The sequence below is a fragment of the Gossypium hirsutum genome, chromosome A11 (assembly GCF_007990345.1).
Source record: "Gossypium hirsutum isolate 1008001.06 chromosome A11, Gossypium_hirsutum_v2.1, whole genome shotgun sequence".
Classification (NCBI taxonomy): domain Eukaryota; kingdom Viridiplantae; phylum Streptophyta; class Magnoliopsida; order Malvales; family Malvaceae; genus Gossypium; species Gossypium hirsutum.
Window position 1 is genome coordinate 79,014,133 of NC_053434.1, and position 14,078 is coordinate 79,028,210.

Genomic DNA, 14,078 nt, shown 5'->3' on the forward strand with positions numbered 1-14,078 from the left:
ATCATAAAACATCAAAATACACAAATTTCACCTATGGGTATTTTTCCAAATATAAACCCTAGGTTGAATTATTGCTAACATAAGCTTAATCGAGCTACCGGGATTCCAAAAACGTAAAGAACATTAAAAACGAGGCCTGAAACAAACCCTAGCTATGGAGAACCCTTGAAATTTCGGCCTAATGAAGAAGATGGACAAAAATTGGCTTTTAATTTTGTTTTTAATTCATTTTAATAACTAAATGACCAAAATACCCTTACTACTAAACTTTCCAAAAATTCCTTCCATGTCCTAATTTTGTCCATGAACTTAAAATTGGTCAAATTTCTATTTAAGACCTCCTAATTAATATTCCAAAAAAATTTCATACTAAAAACTTCTAGAATGCAAGTTTTGCAACTTATTCGATTTAGTCCCTACTTTCAATTTAAGCACTTTAGGCATAGAATTTCATCACGAAATTTTCACACAATCATGCAATCATATCATAATCATCAAAATAATTATAAAATAATTATTTCTATGTCAGATTTGTGGTCACGAAACCACTATTCCGATTAGGCCCTAATTCGGGATATTACAAGGGTTTATATTTAAACTTTTACCCATGGATGATATGTATGAATTTTGATGTTTTATGGTAGAATATGAAGTTTGAGATTGTGTTAAACAACTTTTGCTAAGTGATTTTTCGTAAAAACGAGTAAAATGACATAATCGGTAAAAATACCTAATATTCATAAGTACATGTTAGAGTGTGAATTTGATGTTGCCATAGAAGGGAAAAATGATCAGTATGTCATAAAACATAAGAAAATAGGACAGGATTTAATTTATGAGCCTTGGGGCAAAACTGCAAATATGTGAAAGTTTAGGGGCAAAATGATAATTTTGCCAAAGTCCGTAAGGGCTGTTTTTATGAATGTATGTATTAAATAAAATTAATTTGGTATTATAGATCAAGAGAAACAAGATTCAAGTCGTGATCGAGGGAAAAACAAAGTTTACGAGGAATAGGCTCGATTGCTAATATTTTGTATCGAGGTAAGTTCATGTGTAAATAAGGTAACATAATTTTTATTTTAAGTGATTTAATGATATTTATATGATATTATACTTATTATCATGAAATATTATGCTTTGTGAATTAGTATTTGGTAATATGCAAATTGTGTGAACAACTTGATAAGTATGAGATGCTAGTAATTATCGGTTTCTATATTTCGAAGAAGACGATTAAAATGTGCAATTAAGAAGAATCCTGTTTGAACCTTAGGAATAGATTAGGGTACAAGTGACATGTCACTAGGATGGTTGAGTTTCGAACTCGTTGAGTTGAGGCATCCGAGCTCATTGAGTTGAGTCCGAGTTCGTTTATGGGCGGGTTACATGGTAGCTTGGCTGCATAGATTTCAAAAGCTATTGAGCTTGTTCAGTTATGAGTATAGCACTTACGTGCACACTATCCGCGTATCCGAAATTATATTCCGATGTGTTCAACAGGAAAATCCTAAGAGAATATGGAGAATACTTAAAACGATAGTGAGTCGATGATGAATGTGTTGAAGAAGTGAAAATGGGCAGGTACGAGTTTAATTCCTGGTTGAGAACTTGGTGGGACAAAATTTTGGTAAGATAGTAAGTATTCTTATGTTATGTGTGTCTTAATGATATTTATGTTGGATTGCATGATCATGTTACTTATTATTTGCATGTGAACTTACTAAGCATTTATGCTTACTCCCTCTTTTTCATTCATTGTAGTTTGACAAGCTGGCTTGAGAATCAGGATAGGTCGAAGGCTCGTTCACACTATCCGAAGACCTAAATTGGTAAAATGACTTGTATATTTTGAATGTGGCATGTATAGCACTATACTCACTTTGTGTAAATGATCATATGATATGGTTATGATTTGGTAAGAAAAGGGTTTATAAATGATTAGCTATTGGAATGGATAATCAAGTTTATATATGATAACATGTATGCTTTATGTCTTAACTAAACCATGAAAATCCTTGGAAAGGTAAAATTGGCCACAAAACAGAATCAGATAGTAGTAGTGATGTGAATTTAAAAAAATCACTAAAAATAGTATAAATGGAATTAAATGATAAATAAGTTATAAAATTGAAGCTTGATAAGTCTATTTTCATATGGATGGAACAAAACATGTAAATGAGTTATATTTTATGAGATATTTAAGTTTTGGTAGAACAGGGTCAGAGTGATATCTGAATCCCCTGTTTTGAATTTAAAAATTTAACATAAATTTTAAAAAAATAATTAGAAGTTATGCTTTATATTTAAAGATTCCTTATTGAGTCTAGTATTAAGAGAAACAAACAGAATAATCATTCAACTCTGTACAAGGAGATATCTGATTCGTAATACACAGGGGTTAGAGCAGTCCAACCCTGAAACAGGGGAGACTTTAACTAATAAGCTGTACTAATTGGTACAACTAAAAATTCTAGAAAACAATTATTAGATAGATATATGAGTCTAGTTTCATGGAAAATTTACAGATCTTAATTTTGAGTTTTGAAACTCGAGATATGAATTTTTAAGTGACTATGACGCAGTTAACCAGCTTGTCTGGAAATTTTAAAAATAAATTGTTTAAGCTATTTAATTAATGAATTAAGTTCATTAACACCTCGTGCTAGACTGTCTCGGGTACGGGGGTGTTACAATTTTCCTTCATATAGAGCCTTTTATTTTCATGGGCTTTCGTCACAGTCCTTTCAATGATTTAACAACATGATCTCGTTTTAAACTTTTAGTTAGCAGATCCGTAATGTTATCTTTTAAATTTTCAAAATCAATATAGATAACTCCATTTGAGATCATTTGCTTAACGGTATTATGTCTACATCGTATATGTCTCAACTTACCATTATATATTACGCTAACAAGACACCCCCACACTTTCAAGTGGTTGTAAGATGATTTTATACATTTCCATAACTTATGTGGTGTCTTGTCCCTTTTCTTACGGGGTACCTTATTTAAAAGGTAATTTACTCAGAGAAACACTCCCCCACATTTCATGTGATTACCCAGAGCTTTCTAGCCATGCGTTCATCTTTTCCTTTAGAATCTGATTTTCTTCTCAGTTATTCTAATTTAGGAAAGTATGGTGGTGTTATTGAAATGATTCAATATATCTACCACCACGATTACTTAATCTTTTTATTAAGTTGGTTTTCAACTTCTTGTTTATAGAGAATAAATTCTCTTTGTCTTAGCTCGTAGTAATGAAGGTAATAAACATTTTTATTCCTTCCTCTAGTTTAAACAAGCTTTACTAGTTTACAATCATTGTATGTATTAGATCAAGTGATTTTTGACCTTTATTAATTTGCCTCAACACATGTTTCACATTTATAATTATAATTATTGCGAAACAAAAAAAATGTGCTCTAAGTTAATTTATGTACGTAAAGTACCATAATTAACATATCTAAGCCTACTATACCATTAATTAAATGACTTAAGAATATGAATAGGAAAGAACAACATTCTTATTCATAGTTTTGCTTTTACAGAGATAGCATTTAGTTTAATACATATCCCTTTCCTATAAACTTTCCCTATTACTAAGAACATTCTTATTCATAGTTAGGCACATAATTCCATATCGGAAACTTCCTTGGAAATTTCTTCCACAGTATTAGCCTCGTTAACTCTAACTTTCTTTGGGATCTTACAATCGGATAACTTGTGCCCCATCTTGTTGCAATTAAAGTATTTTCCTTGAAATTTGTGCTTCTTGGAAACACCATATTTTGGTTCCAGTTTAGGCCTATTTTGCATTATTTCTCCTTTTTGAAGTCATTCTTGACTTCTACAGTGTTTGCTTTAGAAACATTATCATTTGTTGTTTTGTTGAGCCTATTTTCTGTACCTCTATTGTCTTCTTCAATCCAAAGTCTGACAATTAGGTCTTCCACTCACATTTCCTTTCCTTTGTGCTTTAAGTAATTCTTGAAGTAATTCCAAGCAAGAGTCAACTTCTCAATAATGGCTGCCACTTGGAAGGACTCACTTATTATCCCTTTAGCAAGAATTTCGTGAATGATCAGTTGAAATTCCTGCACTTGATTCACAACTAATTTGGAATCAACCATTACAAAATTCAAGAATTTAACAACTAAGAACTTTTTAGTTCCATAATCCTCGGCTTTGTATTTATGGTCCAACAATGTCCATAATTCCATAGCTGTTTTCATAACAATATACACTTTGTACAGTGCATCCGACAATCCATTCATGATGTAGTTTCGGCATAAGAAATTTGAATGTTTCCAAGCTTTAACGGCAGCGAAAGCGGTAACTTCATCTACTTTGCCCTCTTTAATAGTAGGAGGTTCATCTTTCAAAAATTTGGCCAAGTTCAAGATGGTTAAATAAAACAACATTTTTTGTTGCCAAGTCTTGAAATTTTGTCCTGAGAATTTTGCAGGTTTCTCATTGTGGCTTACAGCAACCACCATCGCCAATACTGAGTTTTGGATTGAAGATTGCATTTGAACCAAAGCTTCAGATTGTGAATTGATTGAATTGATGGGAGTCTCCATTTTTTTGTTAAAAAACAAAATCAGAATTAAAAAACTTATCAAATTTTGTTAGACGGTAGGAATCTAATAAAACCCAAAACAAAAGTTTATACGGTCTAATTAAAAATACAATAAAACAATGCACCAGATAGGTAATCCTAAAAGACAGGTGGTGCACTCGGCACGCTTAAATACCAAGTCTTTCAAGAAACCAATCCTAGACATGCATTCTCATATTGTCTTTTAATTCACCATCAATAAATTTCTTTTATTTCAATTTAAAATCACATTTAAGGCTACCATAAACAGAAAAAATTTCCCTTTGATTTGTTAAATGGCAGAATAAAATTTTGAAACAAAATCAAAATTAATTTTGTTAAACGACAGGATTAAATCCCGAAACAAAGTTATATCATTAAATCAAAATAAAATCTATTAAACGACATGAATAAATCCCAAAGTAGAATTATTTGATTATGTCTTTGTTTGGAAACAAAACAATATTGAATAAAATCTTGTTAAACGGCAGGAATAAATCCCGAAACAAATTTTATTTAATTTAGTTCGAATTTTGAAACAAAATAAAATCAAATAAAATATTATTAAACGGCGGGAATAAATCTCGAAATAGATTTTATTTAATTTAATTTTGATTTTGGAAACAAAATAAAATCAAATAAAATCTTGTTAAACGGCGAGAATAAATTCTGAAATATATTTTATTTAATTTCTCGTTTTTTGCAACAAAAAAGTAATAAATCCATTGAACGACAGTAAATAAATCCCGAAACGGATTTTATGTTACTCGTTTTTGGAAATAAAACAAATTTTGAATAAAATCGTTGAACAGCGAAAATCAATCCCGAAATGATTTTTTTATTTTTCTCATGTTTGGAAATAAAACAAATTTGGAATAAAATCGTTGAACGGTGAGAATCAATCCCGAAACGATTTTTTATTTTACTCGTTTTGAAAATTAAACAAATTTGGAATAAAATCATTGAACGGCAGGAGTCAATCCCGAAACTATTTTATTTTACTCGTTTTTTGGAAATAAAACAAATTTGGAATAAAACCGTTGAACGGCGAGAATCGATCCCGAAACAAATTTATTTTACTTGTTTTTAGAAATAAAACAATTTTGGAATAAAATCGTTAAATGGCAGGAACCAATCCCGAAACGATTTTTATTTTACTTTTAATTTTCTGTTTGGAAATAAAATCAAATTAATGGAATAAAATCCGTTGAACGGCGGGGAACGGATTTTACCTATTTTTAATTTGGAAACAAAAATGAATAAAATCTGTTAAACGACGGGAAAAATCCCGAAACAAATTTTATTAGTTTTTAATATTTATTTGAAAATAAAAAATAATAGAACAAAAAAAGAAATCTGTTGAACGGCGGGAAAATCCCTAAACATATTTATTTTTTTAAAAAATGATTTTAGGAAAAATATATTTTATTTTTCTTTTTCGCCTTGGTGTTGTGTCGATTAGAAAATAGCAAATAAGCATCTCTGTTTTAAAATTGTTGGACAAAACACGTCATCAAACAAAAATAATTAATTATAAATAAACGCATATAAAATAAAATATGAATATAATTATTTATAGTTAATTAATCAAAAATAAATATAAAATAAAATCACAATAAACAATTGAAATAAAGGAGAATTGAGATCTTACGAAACATTGAGGCCTGTGAAACACAATTTTCTTAAGACAGATTCTTCTGCTCCTATAGTACTTGGAGTAACGTTGGTCGAAAGTCTTCCAGGATATAACAAAAGCAATGATCGAAGTAGTAGCACCTCTACCACGATCAATCGAACTAACAATACATTTTTCTATCACCGGAATATTTAAAAAACACAAAAGATGAAAAAGGAGATTTTTGAGAGCAACAGAATTTGGGCAAGAGAAATTCTTAGAGAATATTAGAGTGTGCAAAAACCCTTCAGAATCATGGCCTTTTATAGGCATAGAGAGTGTTAGAATTTTGGAAAAAAAACCCACAAAACCTGTCATTTAAATAAAAAATTTAAACATAATTAGATTTTGACTGAGTTAGGCAAAAAATATTCGTAGGTTAGGCTCAATCAGTCTAAACTTGCACCCCTTTGCGCACAAAGTAAGGTTATAAGCTTAGTTATTCAATTACTTTTTAAGAGAGTTCACATATATAAATACATCTCACACTTGATATTTAACAAATGTGGGATCTAAGCCTTTAATTTTTTTTTCCTCAACAATATTTCCAAGTAGCTTACTTTGAGCATCAATTTCTCATTCATCACTCAACCATTTTGATCATATGATATACCATTGTAAAGGTTTCATGGAGTAGAATATGAAACCATAAAAATATGATTCAACTTTCCACCTTTACCTATTAAGAATATGTCTTAAAGTTACCATAAAATGCAATTTTTTCAACAAAGTATTGTTAAGAAGTACGATTTGCTAATTTTTAGTGTTTCCTATTGTTACTTAAATCTACAATTGTGGGTTAAAATGTTGTTTTTAGATATGATAGTAGAAAGTAATTAAGTTATAGGATATCTCAAATAATTTAAGATGATGAAAAATAATATTTAAATAATTTAATATACTAATACATGAAATATTCAAATAATTTAATATAATGATATATAAAATATAAAATAATTTATTTTTATTATCTTTTAAATAGTTAATATAAATAATGTATGTTAATAACTTTTACTTTCAGGCATAAAAGTCAAAAGCACTTAAATAATATTTTTTTGTGTTTGAATGGAAGGACACTTTTTTATCCCACTTTGGACTTTAAAAAAAATGTTGAAAAAATATTTTTAAGCCAAAAATGCTTTCCACGCGCACAAAGTACTTTTGGAGCCAAAATCACTTTTGACACATAAGTAATAAAAAAACAACGTGCTTTTAAAGTTAAAAGTGTTTTTGAGAATTGATTTTCAACTCAAAATGCTATTGTGTTTGGAAAAAAGTATTTATGAAGTTTAATGATATTTTTAACCCCTTTTAAAATCTAATGTATCTTATGTAATATTTATACGGGATAAAAAATATTTTTCTATTGAAATTTATTTCAAATATATAACATTATATATTTCAATTTGTAATATTTGTAATATTTAAAATATAGTATATATATTGAAATTAAAATTTTCAAATAATTCTTATTAATTACTTAAAAAATATTTAAAATTTACATTTCATATATAAAAAATATTAATAATGTTATTTCAATATATTTTATTAAAATATCATAATATTAATGAATGAGTTTTTTAGATGAATAATACAAAAAAAGAATCACAAAAATGAGGCATGTTGTATATTATTTATGAGAATGATATGTTTTCAATAGTAAACTTAAGTGTCACTAATGTGTCGAGCGGCACTAACCTTAAAAGTCACCTAATCATTCTAGGGGGACAAATTATTTTTAAAGTGGTTTTGCCACTTTGTCACACAACACAAAAAATTATTTGTATTTCTTTTAAATAGTGTACAATGCCGAAGAAATACAAAAGAGTTACTTTTTTAAAGTGGCATTGCCTAACACATTAGCAGTATCGGTTCAAAACTTTTAAAAAAGGTTGGAGTAAAAAAAAGTTTGCATGTTGAAAAAAAAGGTTAGGGGGCTTTGGGGGAAGGGTTGTCGTCACGGTTTAATATTTTTAAAATCGAGCCGATTTGTGACATTTATAGCAATAATTTTTTCCCGAAAGTAAGTACTAGACAGATCCTAGATGCTCTCAACATTCAACCAAACGACCTCCTCCGCTATTCTTGTATCACAAATGTTTCGAGTGTGGGCTCGAACAATTACGAACTAAACACAAAACCAAAAATAATTTAGTACTTTCAGTAGGAACACAAGATAATTATCTTTTAATAAAAACGGGGAGAATTGTTATTCCCAGAAAATATAATTTATATTTAGAATATAAATTTTCTTTACTTTCTGGCAAAATAACAATATCTCAAAGTTATATAAAAATTCTGTAAATGGCTTTACCAGTGCCATCTATTTATAGGAAGAGATATGAGAATCCTGGTTCGATTAGTAGAACACAAATAATATTTATTTAATATAAAAACTACTCTTCTAGATTAACTAGAAGGGGGGGGACACTCCCTAGTTAAATACACTAGGGGTGCTGCCCATCATATGTAATATGAGGGGAGTTTGAGCTTCTCTTATATCGGGTCTAATTATATGTGTTTCCTAAAATTTTAACTCAACACTTTTTAATTTAATCTAATCCAATACATGTGTTTCTAATTCCCAAAATAAATATTATTTATTAATTAATTTAATTAGATAAATTAATTTTTTTCCAATTAAATAATTTTCCGTTAAAGTCAATACAACTTTACCTTAAAAGAATCTATAAGGAAATATATTTCCATATTCAATGGATACACAATGATTATTTAATTTAATTCCATATTCGAACTTCAATTATTTAATTAAATAATAATTTGAAAACTTTAAATTAATTCTCAAGATATTTCTATAATTTGAGAAAACGTATTCATTTGCGAATGTTACCAATTTCTCTAACTTTATCATTTCCATCCATTTCTATTCATTTGATTCTACATGCAATTCATTTTTGGTGTCAACAAGTTAGTAGAGGGATTGATTGGACATATGCAATCAAGGCTCAAATGATTTATAATTAAGTTTTAGCTTTTCACCTATTAATTATAAACAATTAAGAACCGCAACATATACTTAAAAATAATGTAATACATTACAATATAGAAGTTTGTTAAAAGACAAACTCTCCTTGGCGTAGAGAATTGTACGTCATACTTCTAAAATGCCTTCTATATGCATAATATTCCATCTTGTCATTTTTCTTTGGCTCATCCCTAGTTTGGTCCCTCTTGGAGAACTCATTCTTACAACAACACTTGAAATACGAACAAAACACTTGTATGTGTATGCAAATTTAGTGAGTTTAACACAAAATACATTGGAGCCTTTCTAGTTGAATTCTTCATTGAAGATTTTGGATTACCACTCTATTGTTAAGTGTTTTAGTATGTGTCTTTCAAAAGGGTTAAATTCTCTATTTATATAATACAATTATTGTTCAGGGATGTGACATCATAAGTAGGTCATCATGCATACCAACACGTACCCTCTAATAGGATTAACATGTGTTTTCTATGTGTGGGTTCACCTACATGGTGGTGCGAACCCACATCGTGCGATCTCATGGAAGTACGCGAACACCTCATGTGCGAACTCAAGGTGTTAACCACGTAGGCTACGGGCTGGGACCCAATTAGGTAACTGGGTAGCAGGTTGGTAATGGCGAGCACCGTAACAAAAGTTCAATGTTTTTTATTTTATTTTCAATAAAACTATAAAAATTATGAAAAATTTAAAACTCTTTAAAAATTTTATAAAATAAAATAATTTAAATCATTTAAAAATATAAAATTTTTCAAAAATTCAAGATCAAAAATTCAAGAAAAAATATTATTTACTTAAACCTGTCCATAGGTTGGGTCGAGTTGGGCTGTTGCTTGAGTCCAACTTTTTTTTCAAGCCCAATCCCATTTTTGACCAACTTGGCTTGCCCAAAAATTCCATTTCACTGTTAACAAATAATAAAATATTAAAAATATTTTATATATTAATATTATATATTATAATTAAATTAAATTTTAAAAATATTTTTTATTTTTTAAATTGAATTTTGACTGAGCCAGCTTGAGGCATAAAATACTTCGTCCAAGCTCGGCCCAAGTAGGACAAATTTTGAGTTTGTATCATTATTTAAAAATTATTGTATACTAATATTTTATAATTAAATTTACATAAAAGCAATTTCGGGATATAATTAATTTGATTAAAATCTAAAAAAAAATTGTTCAAATTTGATTCAATATTAACCGAAAAATACCTCAAAGTTTGGAGAGACCTCACTATTCATGGAGTCAATTACTAGACCTGTTGATGGGTCAAGTAGGTCGTTGGGCCCGACCCAACATGGACGGGCTTGGACAAGGTATTTTATGTCCCAACTCGGGCTAAAAAGGGGCTTGGGCTAAGAAGTATTTTGGAATCAGGCCACAACCCATATTCGACCCGACCAGTAGACAAGTCTAAGTAAATAACATTTTTTTTATTTTTATATTTTTCATATATTTTAAAATTATTTAAATTATTTTTATTTTTTAAAATTTTGAAGAGTTTGTAATTTTTCACAAAATTTTAATTTTTTATTGAAAATAAAAAAAATTTAGAATAGTGATTGTTTATATAAAGAGTATGGACTAAATTGCTAATTTAGTTTTAACTCGACTGGCATGGATATTGTTGCCAATGCAGGAGAATGTGGATTTGAGTGCGCTAAAGTGCATTATCCTCTTATTTTTGGGTTGAGGAGAGGTTATGCATAATTTTAGGTATTGTGTCAAAAAGAATAGATATGACTAGAACCTATAACGAAATCATTAAAAAAAACACAAAAAAACTGTAAGTAGTAAGAGCTAAAAGAATTATTTTACCTTTTTAATAATAGCAAAATCAACCATCCTAATGATAAAACTCACACAGCCATCAAAAATTTCAAAATATATATACAATTCAATGTTTAAATTTAAATTATAATTTAAAATTTAATTTAAGAAGAGTAAATAAACATTTGTTGATTTAAATAAAAAAAAATCATGCCATGGTCCGTCTAGTTTAATCAATGCCATGCGTTATTCAGACATCCACCTTTCTTTGTTACACTCTGGGGACTTTTTAGGCCCATAAGAAATTTTACTCGCAATAAAGGGTGCCTCTACTCTGGTCTTATCATCATAACCATCGGCTCTTGTTGGTTGTATATTAATTATAAATTTGAAATCTCATGTTTTTGCCATATTTTTCTTCATTTTTTATTTAATTCTATTTTACTTTAGTATTGTTTTCTGTAAAAAACCACTTCTTTTGTATCCAATCATTCATCCCAGTAGCTACGGCTGGAAAGCATTTTATAAATAACAATTGTCCGGTAAACACAGTATATATAATGATACATTTGATATTTGAGGAAAAAAGAAAATTTTAATTTTATATATTTGAAATGAAGTTAACATTGAGTCGAATCGGTTAGATTAAAAATCGGTTGAGGTATTGATTCAGAGAGTGATCTTGAACTGGTTAGATTTGGAATTGGGACAAATCGGTTGAACCAGGATTTTTTAAAAAGAAATTTATTTTTTTAATTTTTAATATTCTTTAATTAAACTAGTTGGACCAACAAACTAGTAGTTTGATCGATTTAACTATATGTTTGGTTTAAAAAACATCGTATACTCCCCATTAGTCCTATTTTTATGATTATTTATTTTACTAAAGTAAATTTTAAAAATATTAAATCATGATATAATTGCTCATTATGTATATTTGAATTTTAGGTAAATTATACTGATAGTCACTCAATTATAAAAAAATTTCAATTTAGGCACCCAAAATTAAAATTTTGCAATTTAATTATTCACACTACATAGTTGGATCATTTTGGTCACTATTGTTAAAATCACAAACAACAAATTGACGCGACAATTAGAAAATGATATAATAACAAATTTAGTCCTTAACTTTTACATATTATATTGATTTAGTCATAATTTTAAAAATTAACCTTAATTTTTACAAATGTTCTCAATTTGATTCTATTCTAAAAAAAATCAAAGAAATATATAGAAATACATAAATATTTTCAAATAAATAAAATAATAAATTTAAAAAATATATAAAAAAATATTGTTGATAAAAATAATAATATATTAAATTTAAAATATGTAAAAGTACATAAATATTTTTAAAAAATATAATAATAAATTTAAATTTTATATCAATATTCAATAACAATAATATACGAGATAAATAAACCTTCCCCTCCCTCTCTTCCTCCCCCACCCTGCCCATCTCCCCCTTCCTACCACCGCTCTACCCTCCTCCTTTTTCCTCTCTCCATCGTCCTGTTCTCTACATATGATTGCATTCAAACATTATTTCACATATATATTTTTCACAACTTAAAGCTAATGGTGTAACACCCCTAACCTATTTCCGTCGTCGGTATAAGGTTACGAAGTATTACTAACATAAGACAATTCTGAATTTACAAATAACTAATAAAATTATATAGCCCTTCACATATGCATATCAACTACAATAAAAACCCATACACATACATATAAAATATATAAACGCACAATTAACATGTCATTATAAGTCTAGAATTTATTTTCGATATAAACTTAGACCAAGACTACACATATATATATATATATATATATATATAATCATTAATATTATAATCACCCATAATTCATATAAATATAAATATATCACCGAATTAATGATAAAATATATTGAGCATTTCATACCAACTTTTATTCAAATGTACATATCAACTTATTTTAAATCATTACCATCACTTATAAAATGAACTTAATCATCTTAAACAAGGTAACATAATAAATATAATTCATTCAGTTATATAAATATAAAGACTCCCAAACGCACTCAAATAAAGCTTTATAAAAAATCACATTTTCAATTTAATAAACAATCGAACACATTGAAATGCAAATTTATTCCACCCTATTAACTAATCCAATACACCAATAACCGTGACTTATACATCTATATATATAGTCATACATTGCTATTATAACTGAACTTAAACGACTAATGCTTATTCACATTTATATACTTTTCATAATCATTTCAATGCTAACCGAAATTTGTATACCATTCTCCAAAAAAACAAGCATATTAAATAATACACATATATCAAAATATGCCCTAGTCTTATGAAAGTATAATCGATTACATTTTAATACCAAGACATGATGTAAAATGTATTTTTTTCTAAAAGATAATTCAATCATTGATTATAAATACATATGTATATTCAAGGCACAAATTTCATGAACTATATTTAAAAGAAACATACAATATATCTCTCATAATATTCGGTCATTATAATATATCCTTTATTACCAACTCATTTATAGCATGTTAACCTAACATAATAACCTAAATTTCACATATAACTTTTCCTATTATAAATCGTGTTCAAAATGAGCCAACATATTTATGCATGTATTATGGCCATTTCATTAATCAACCAATCTCATTATGCATGCACAAAACACAAATTCTAATCATCCAAGGTATAAGGCATAATAACTAAAATAGGCTCAAAGCATTATTTAACCAAAACATAATAAGCATAGAGATTAAGCCATTTTCGCATGGCCTTTATACATAAACCAAAATATAGCATACCAAAAATACATTCCAGCCTATACATGTCATAGTTTCAAAATGCAACTTATAAAAATACCGAAGACGGTCGATAGTATGATTGACTTTGCTGACGATCCCCGAGCTTGTAACTTGAATCCAAAATCTATAAGATAGAAACACACCTAAAAGCACAGGGTAAGCTTTTGAAGCTTAGTAAGTCATAAGCAATT

At 28.3% G+C, this 14,078-nt stretch overlaps 1 protein-coding gene across 1 annotated transcript; it reads right to left on the bottom strand.

Moving 5' to 3' along the window:
• Window positions 1-3,956: 3,956 nt before the first annotated feature.
• Window positions 3,957-4,583, bottom strand: LOC107956618 (uncharacterized). Its single transcript, XM_016892219.1, has one exon. It carries the CDS (start codon window positions 4,581-4,583, stop codon window positions 3,957-3,959), a length of 627 nt encoding a protein of 208 aa, XP_016747708.1.
• Between the last annotated feature and the right edge of the window lie 9,495 nt (window positions 4,584-14,078).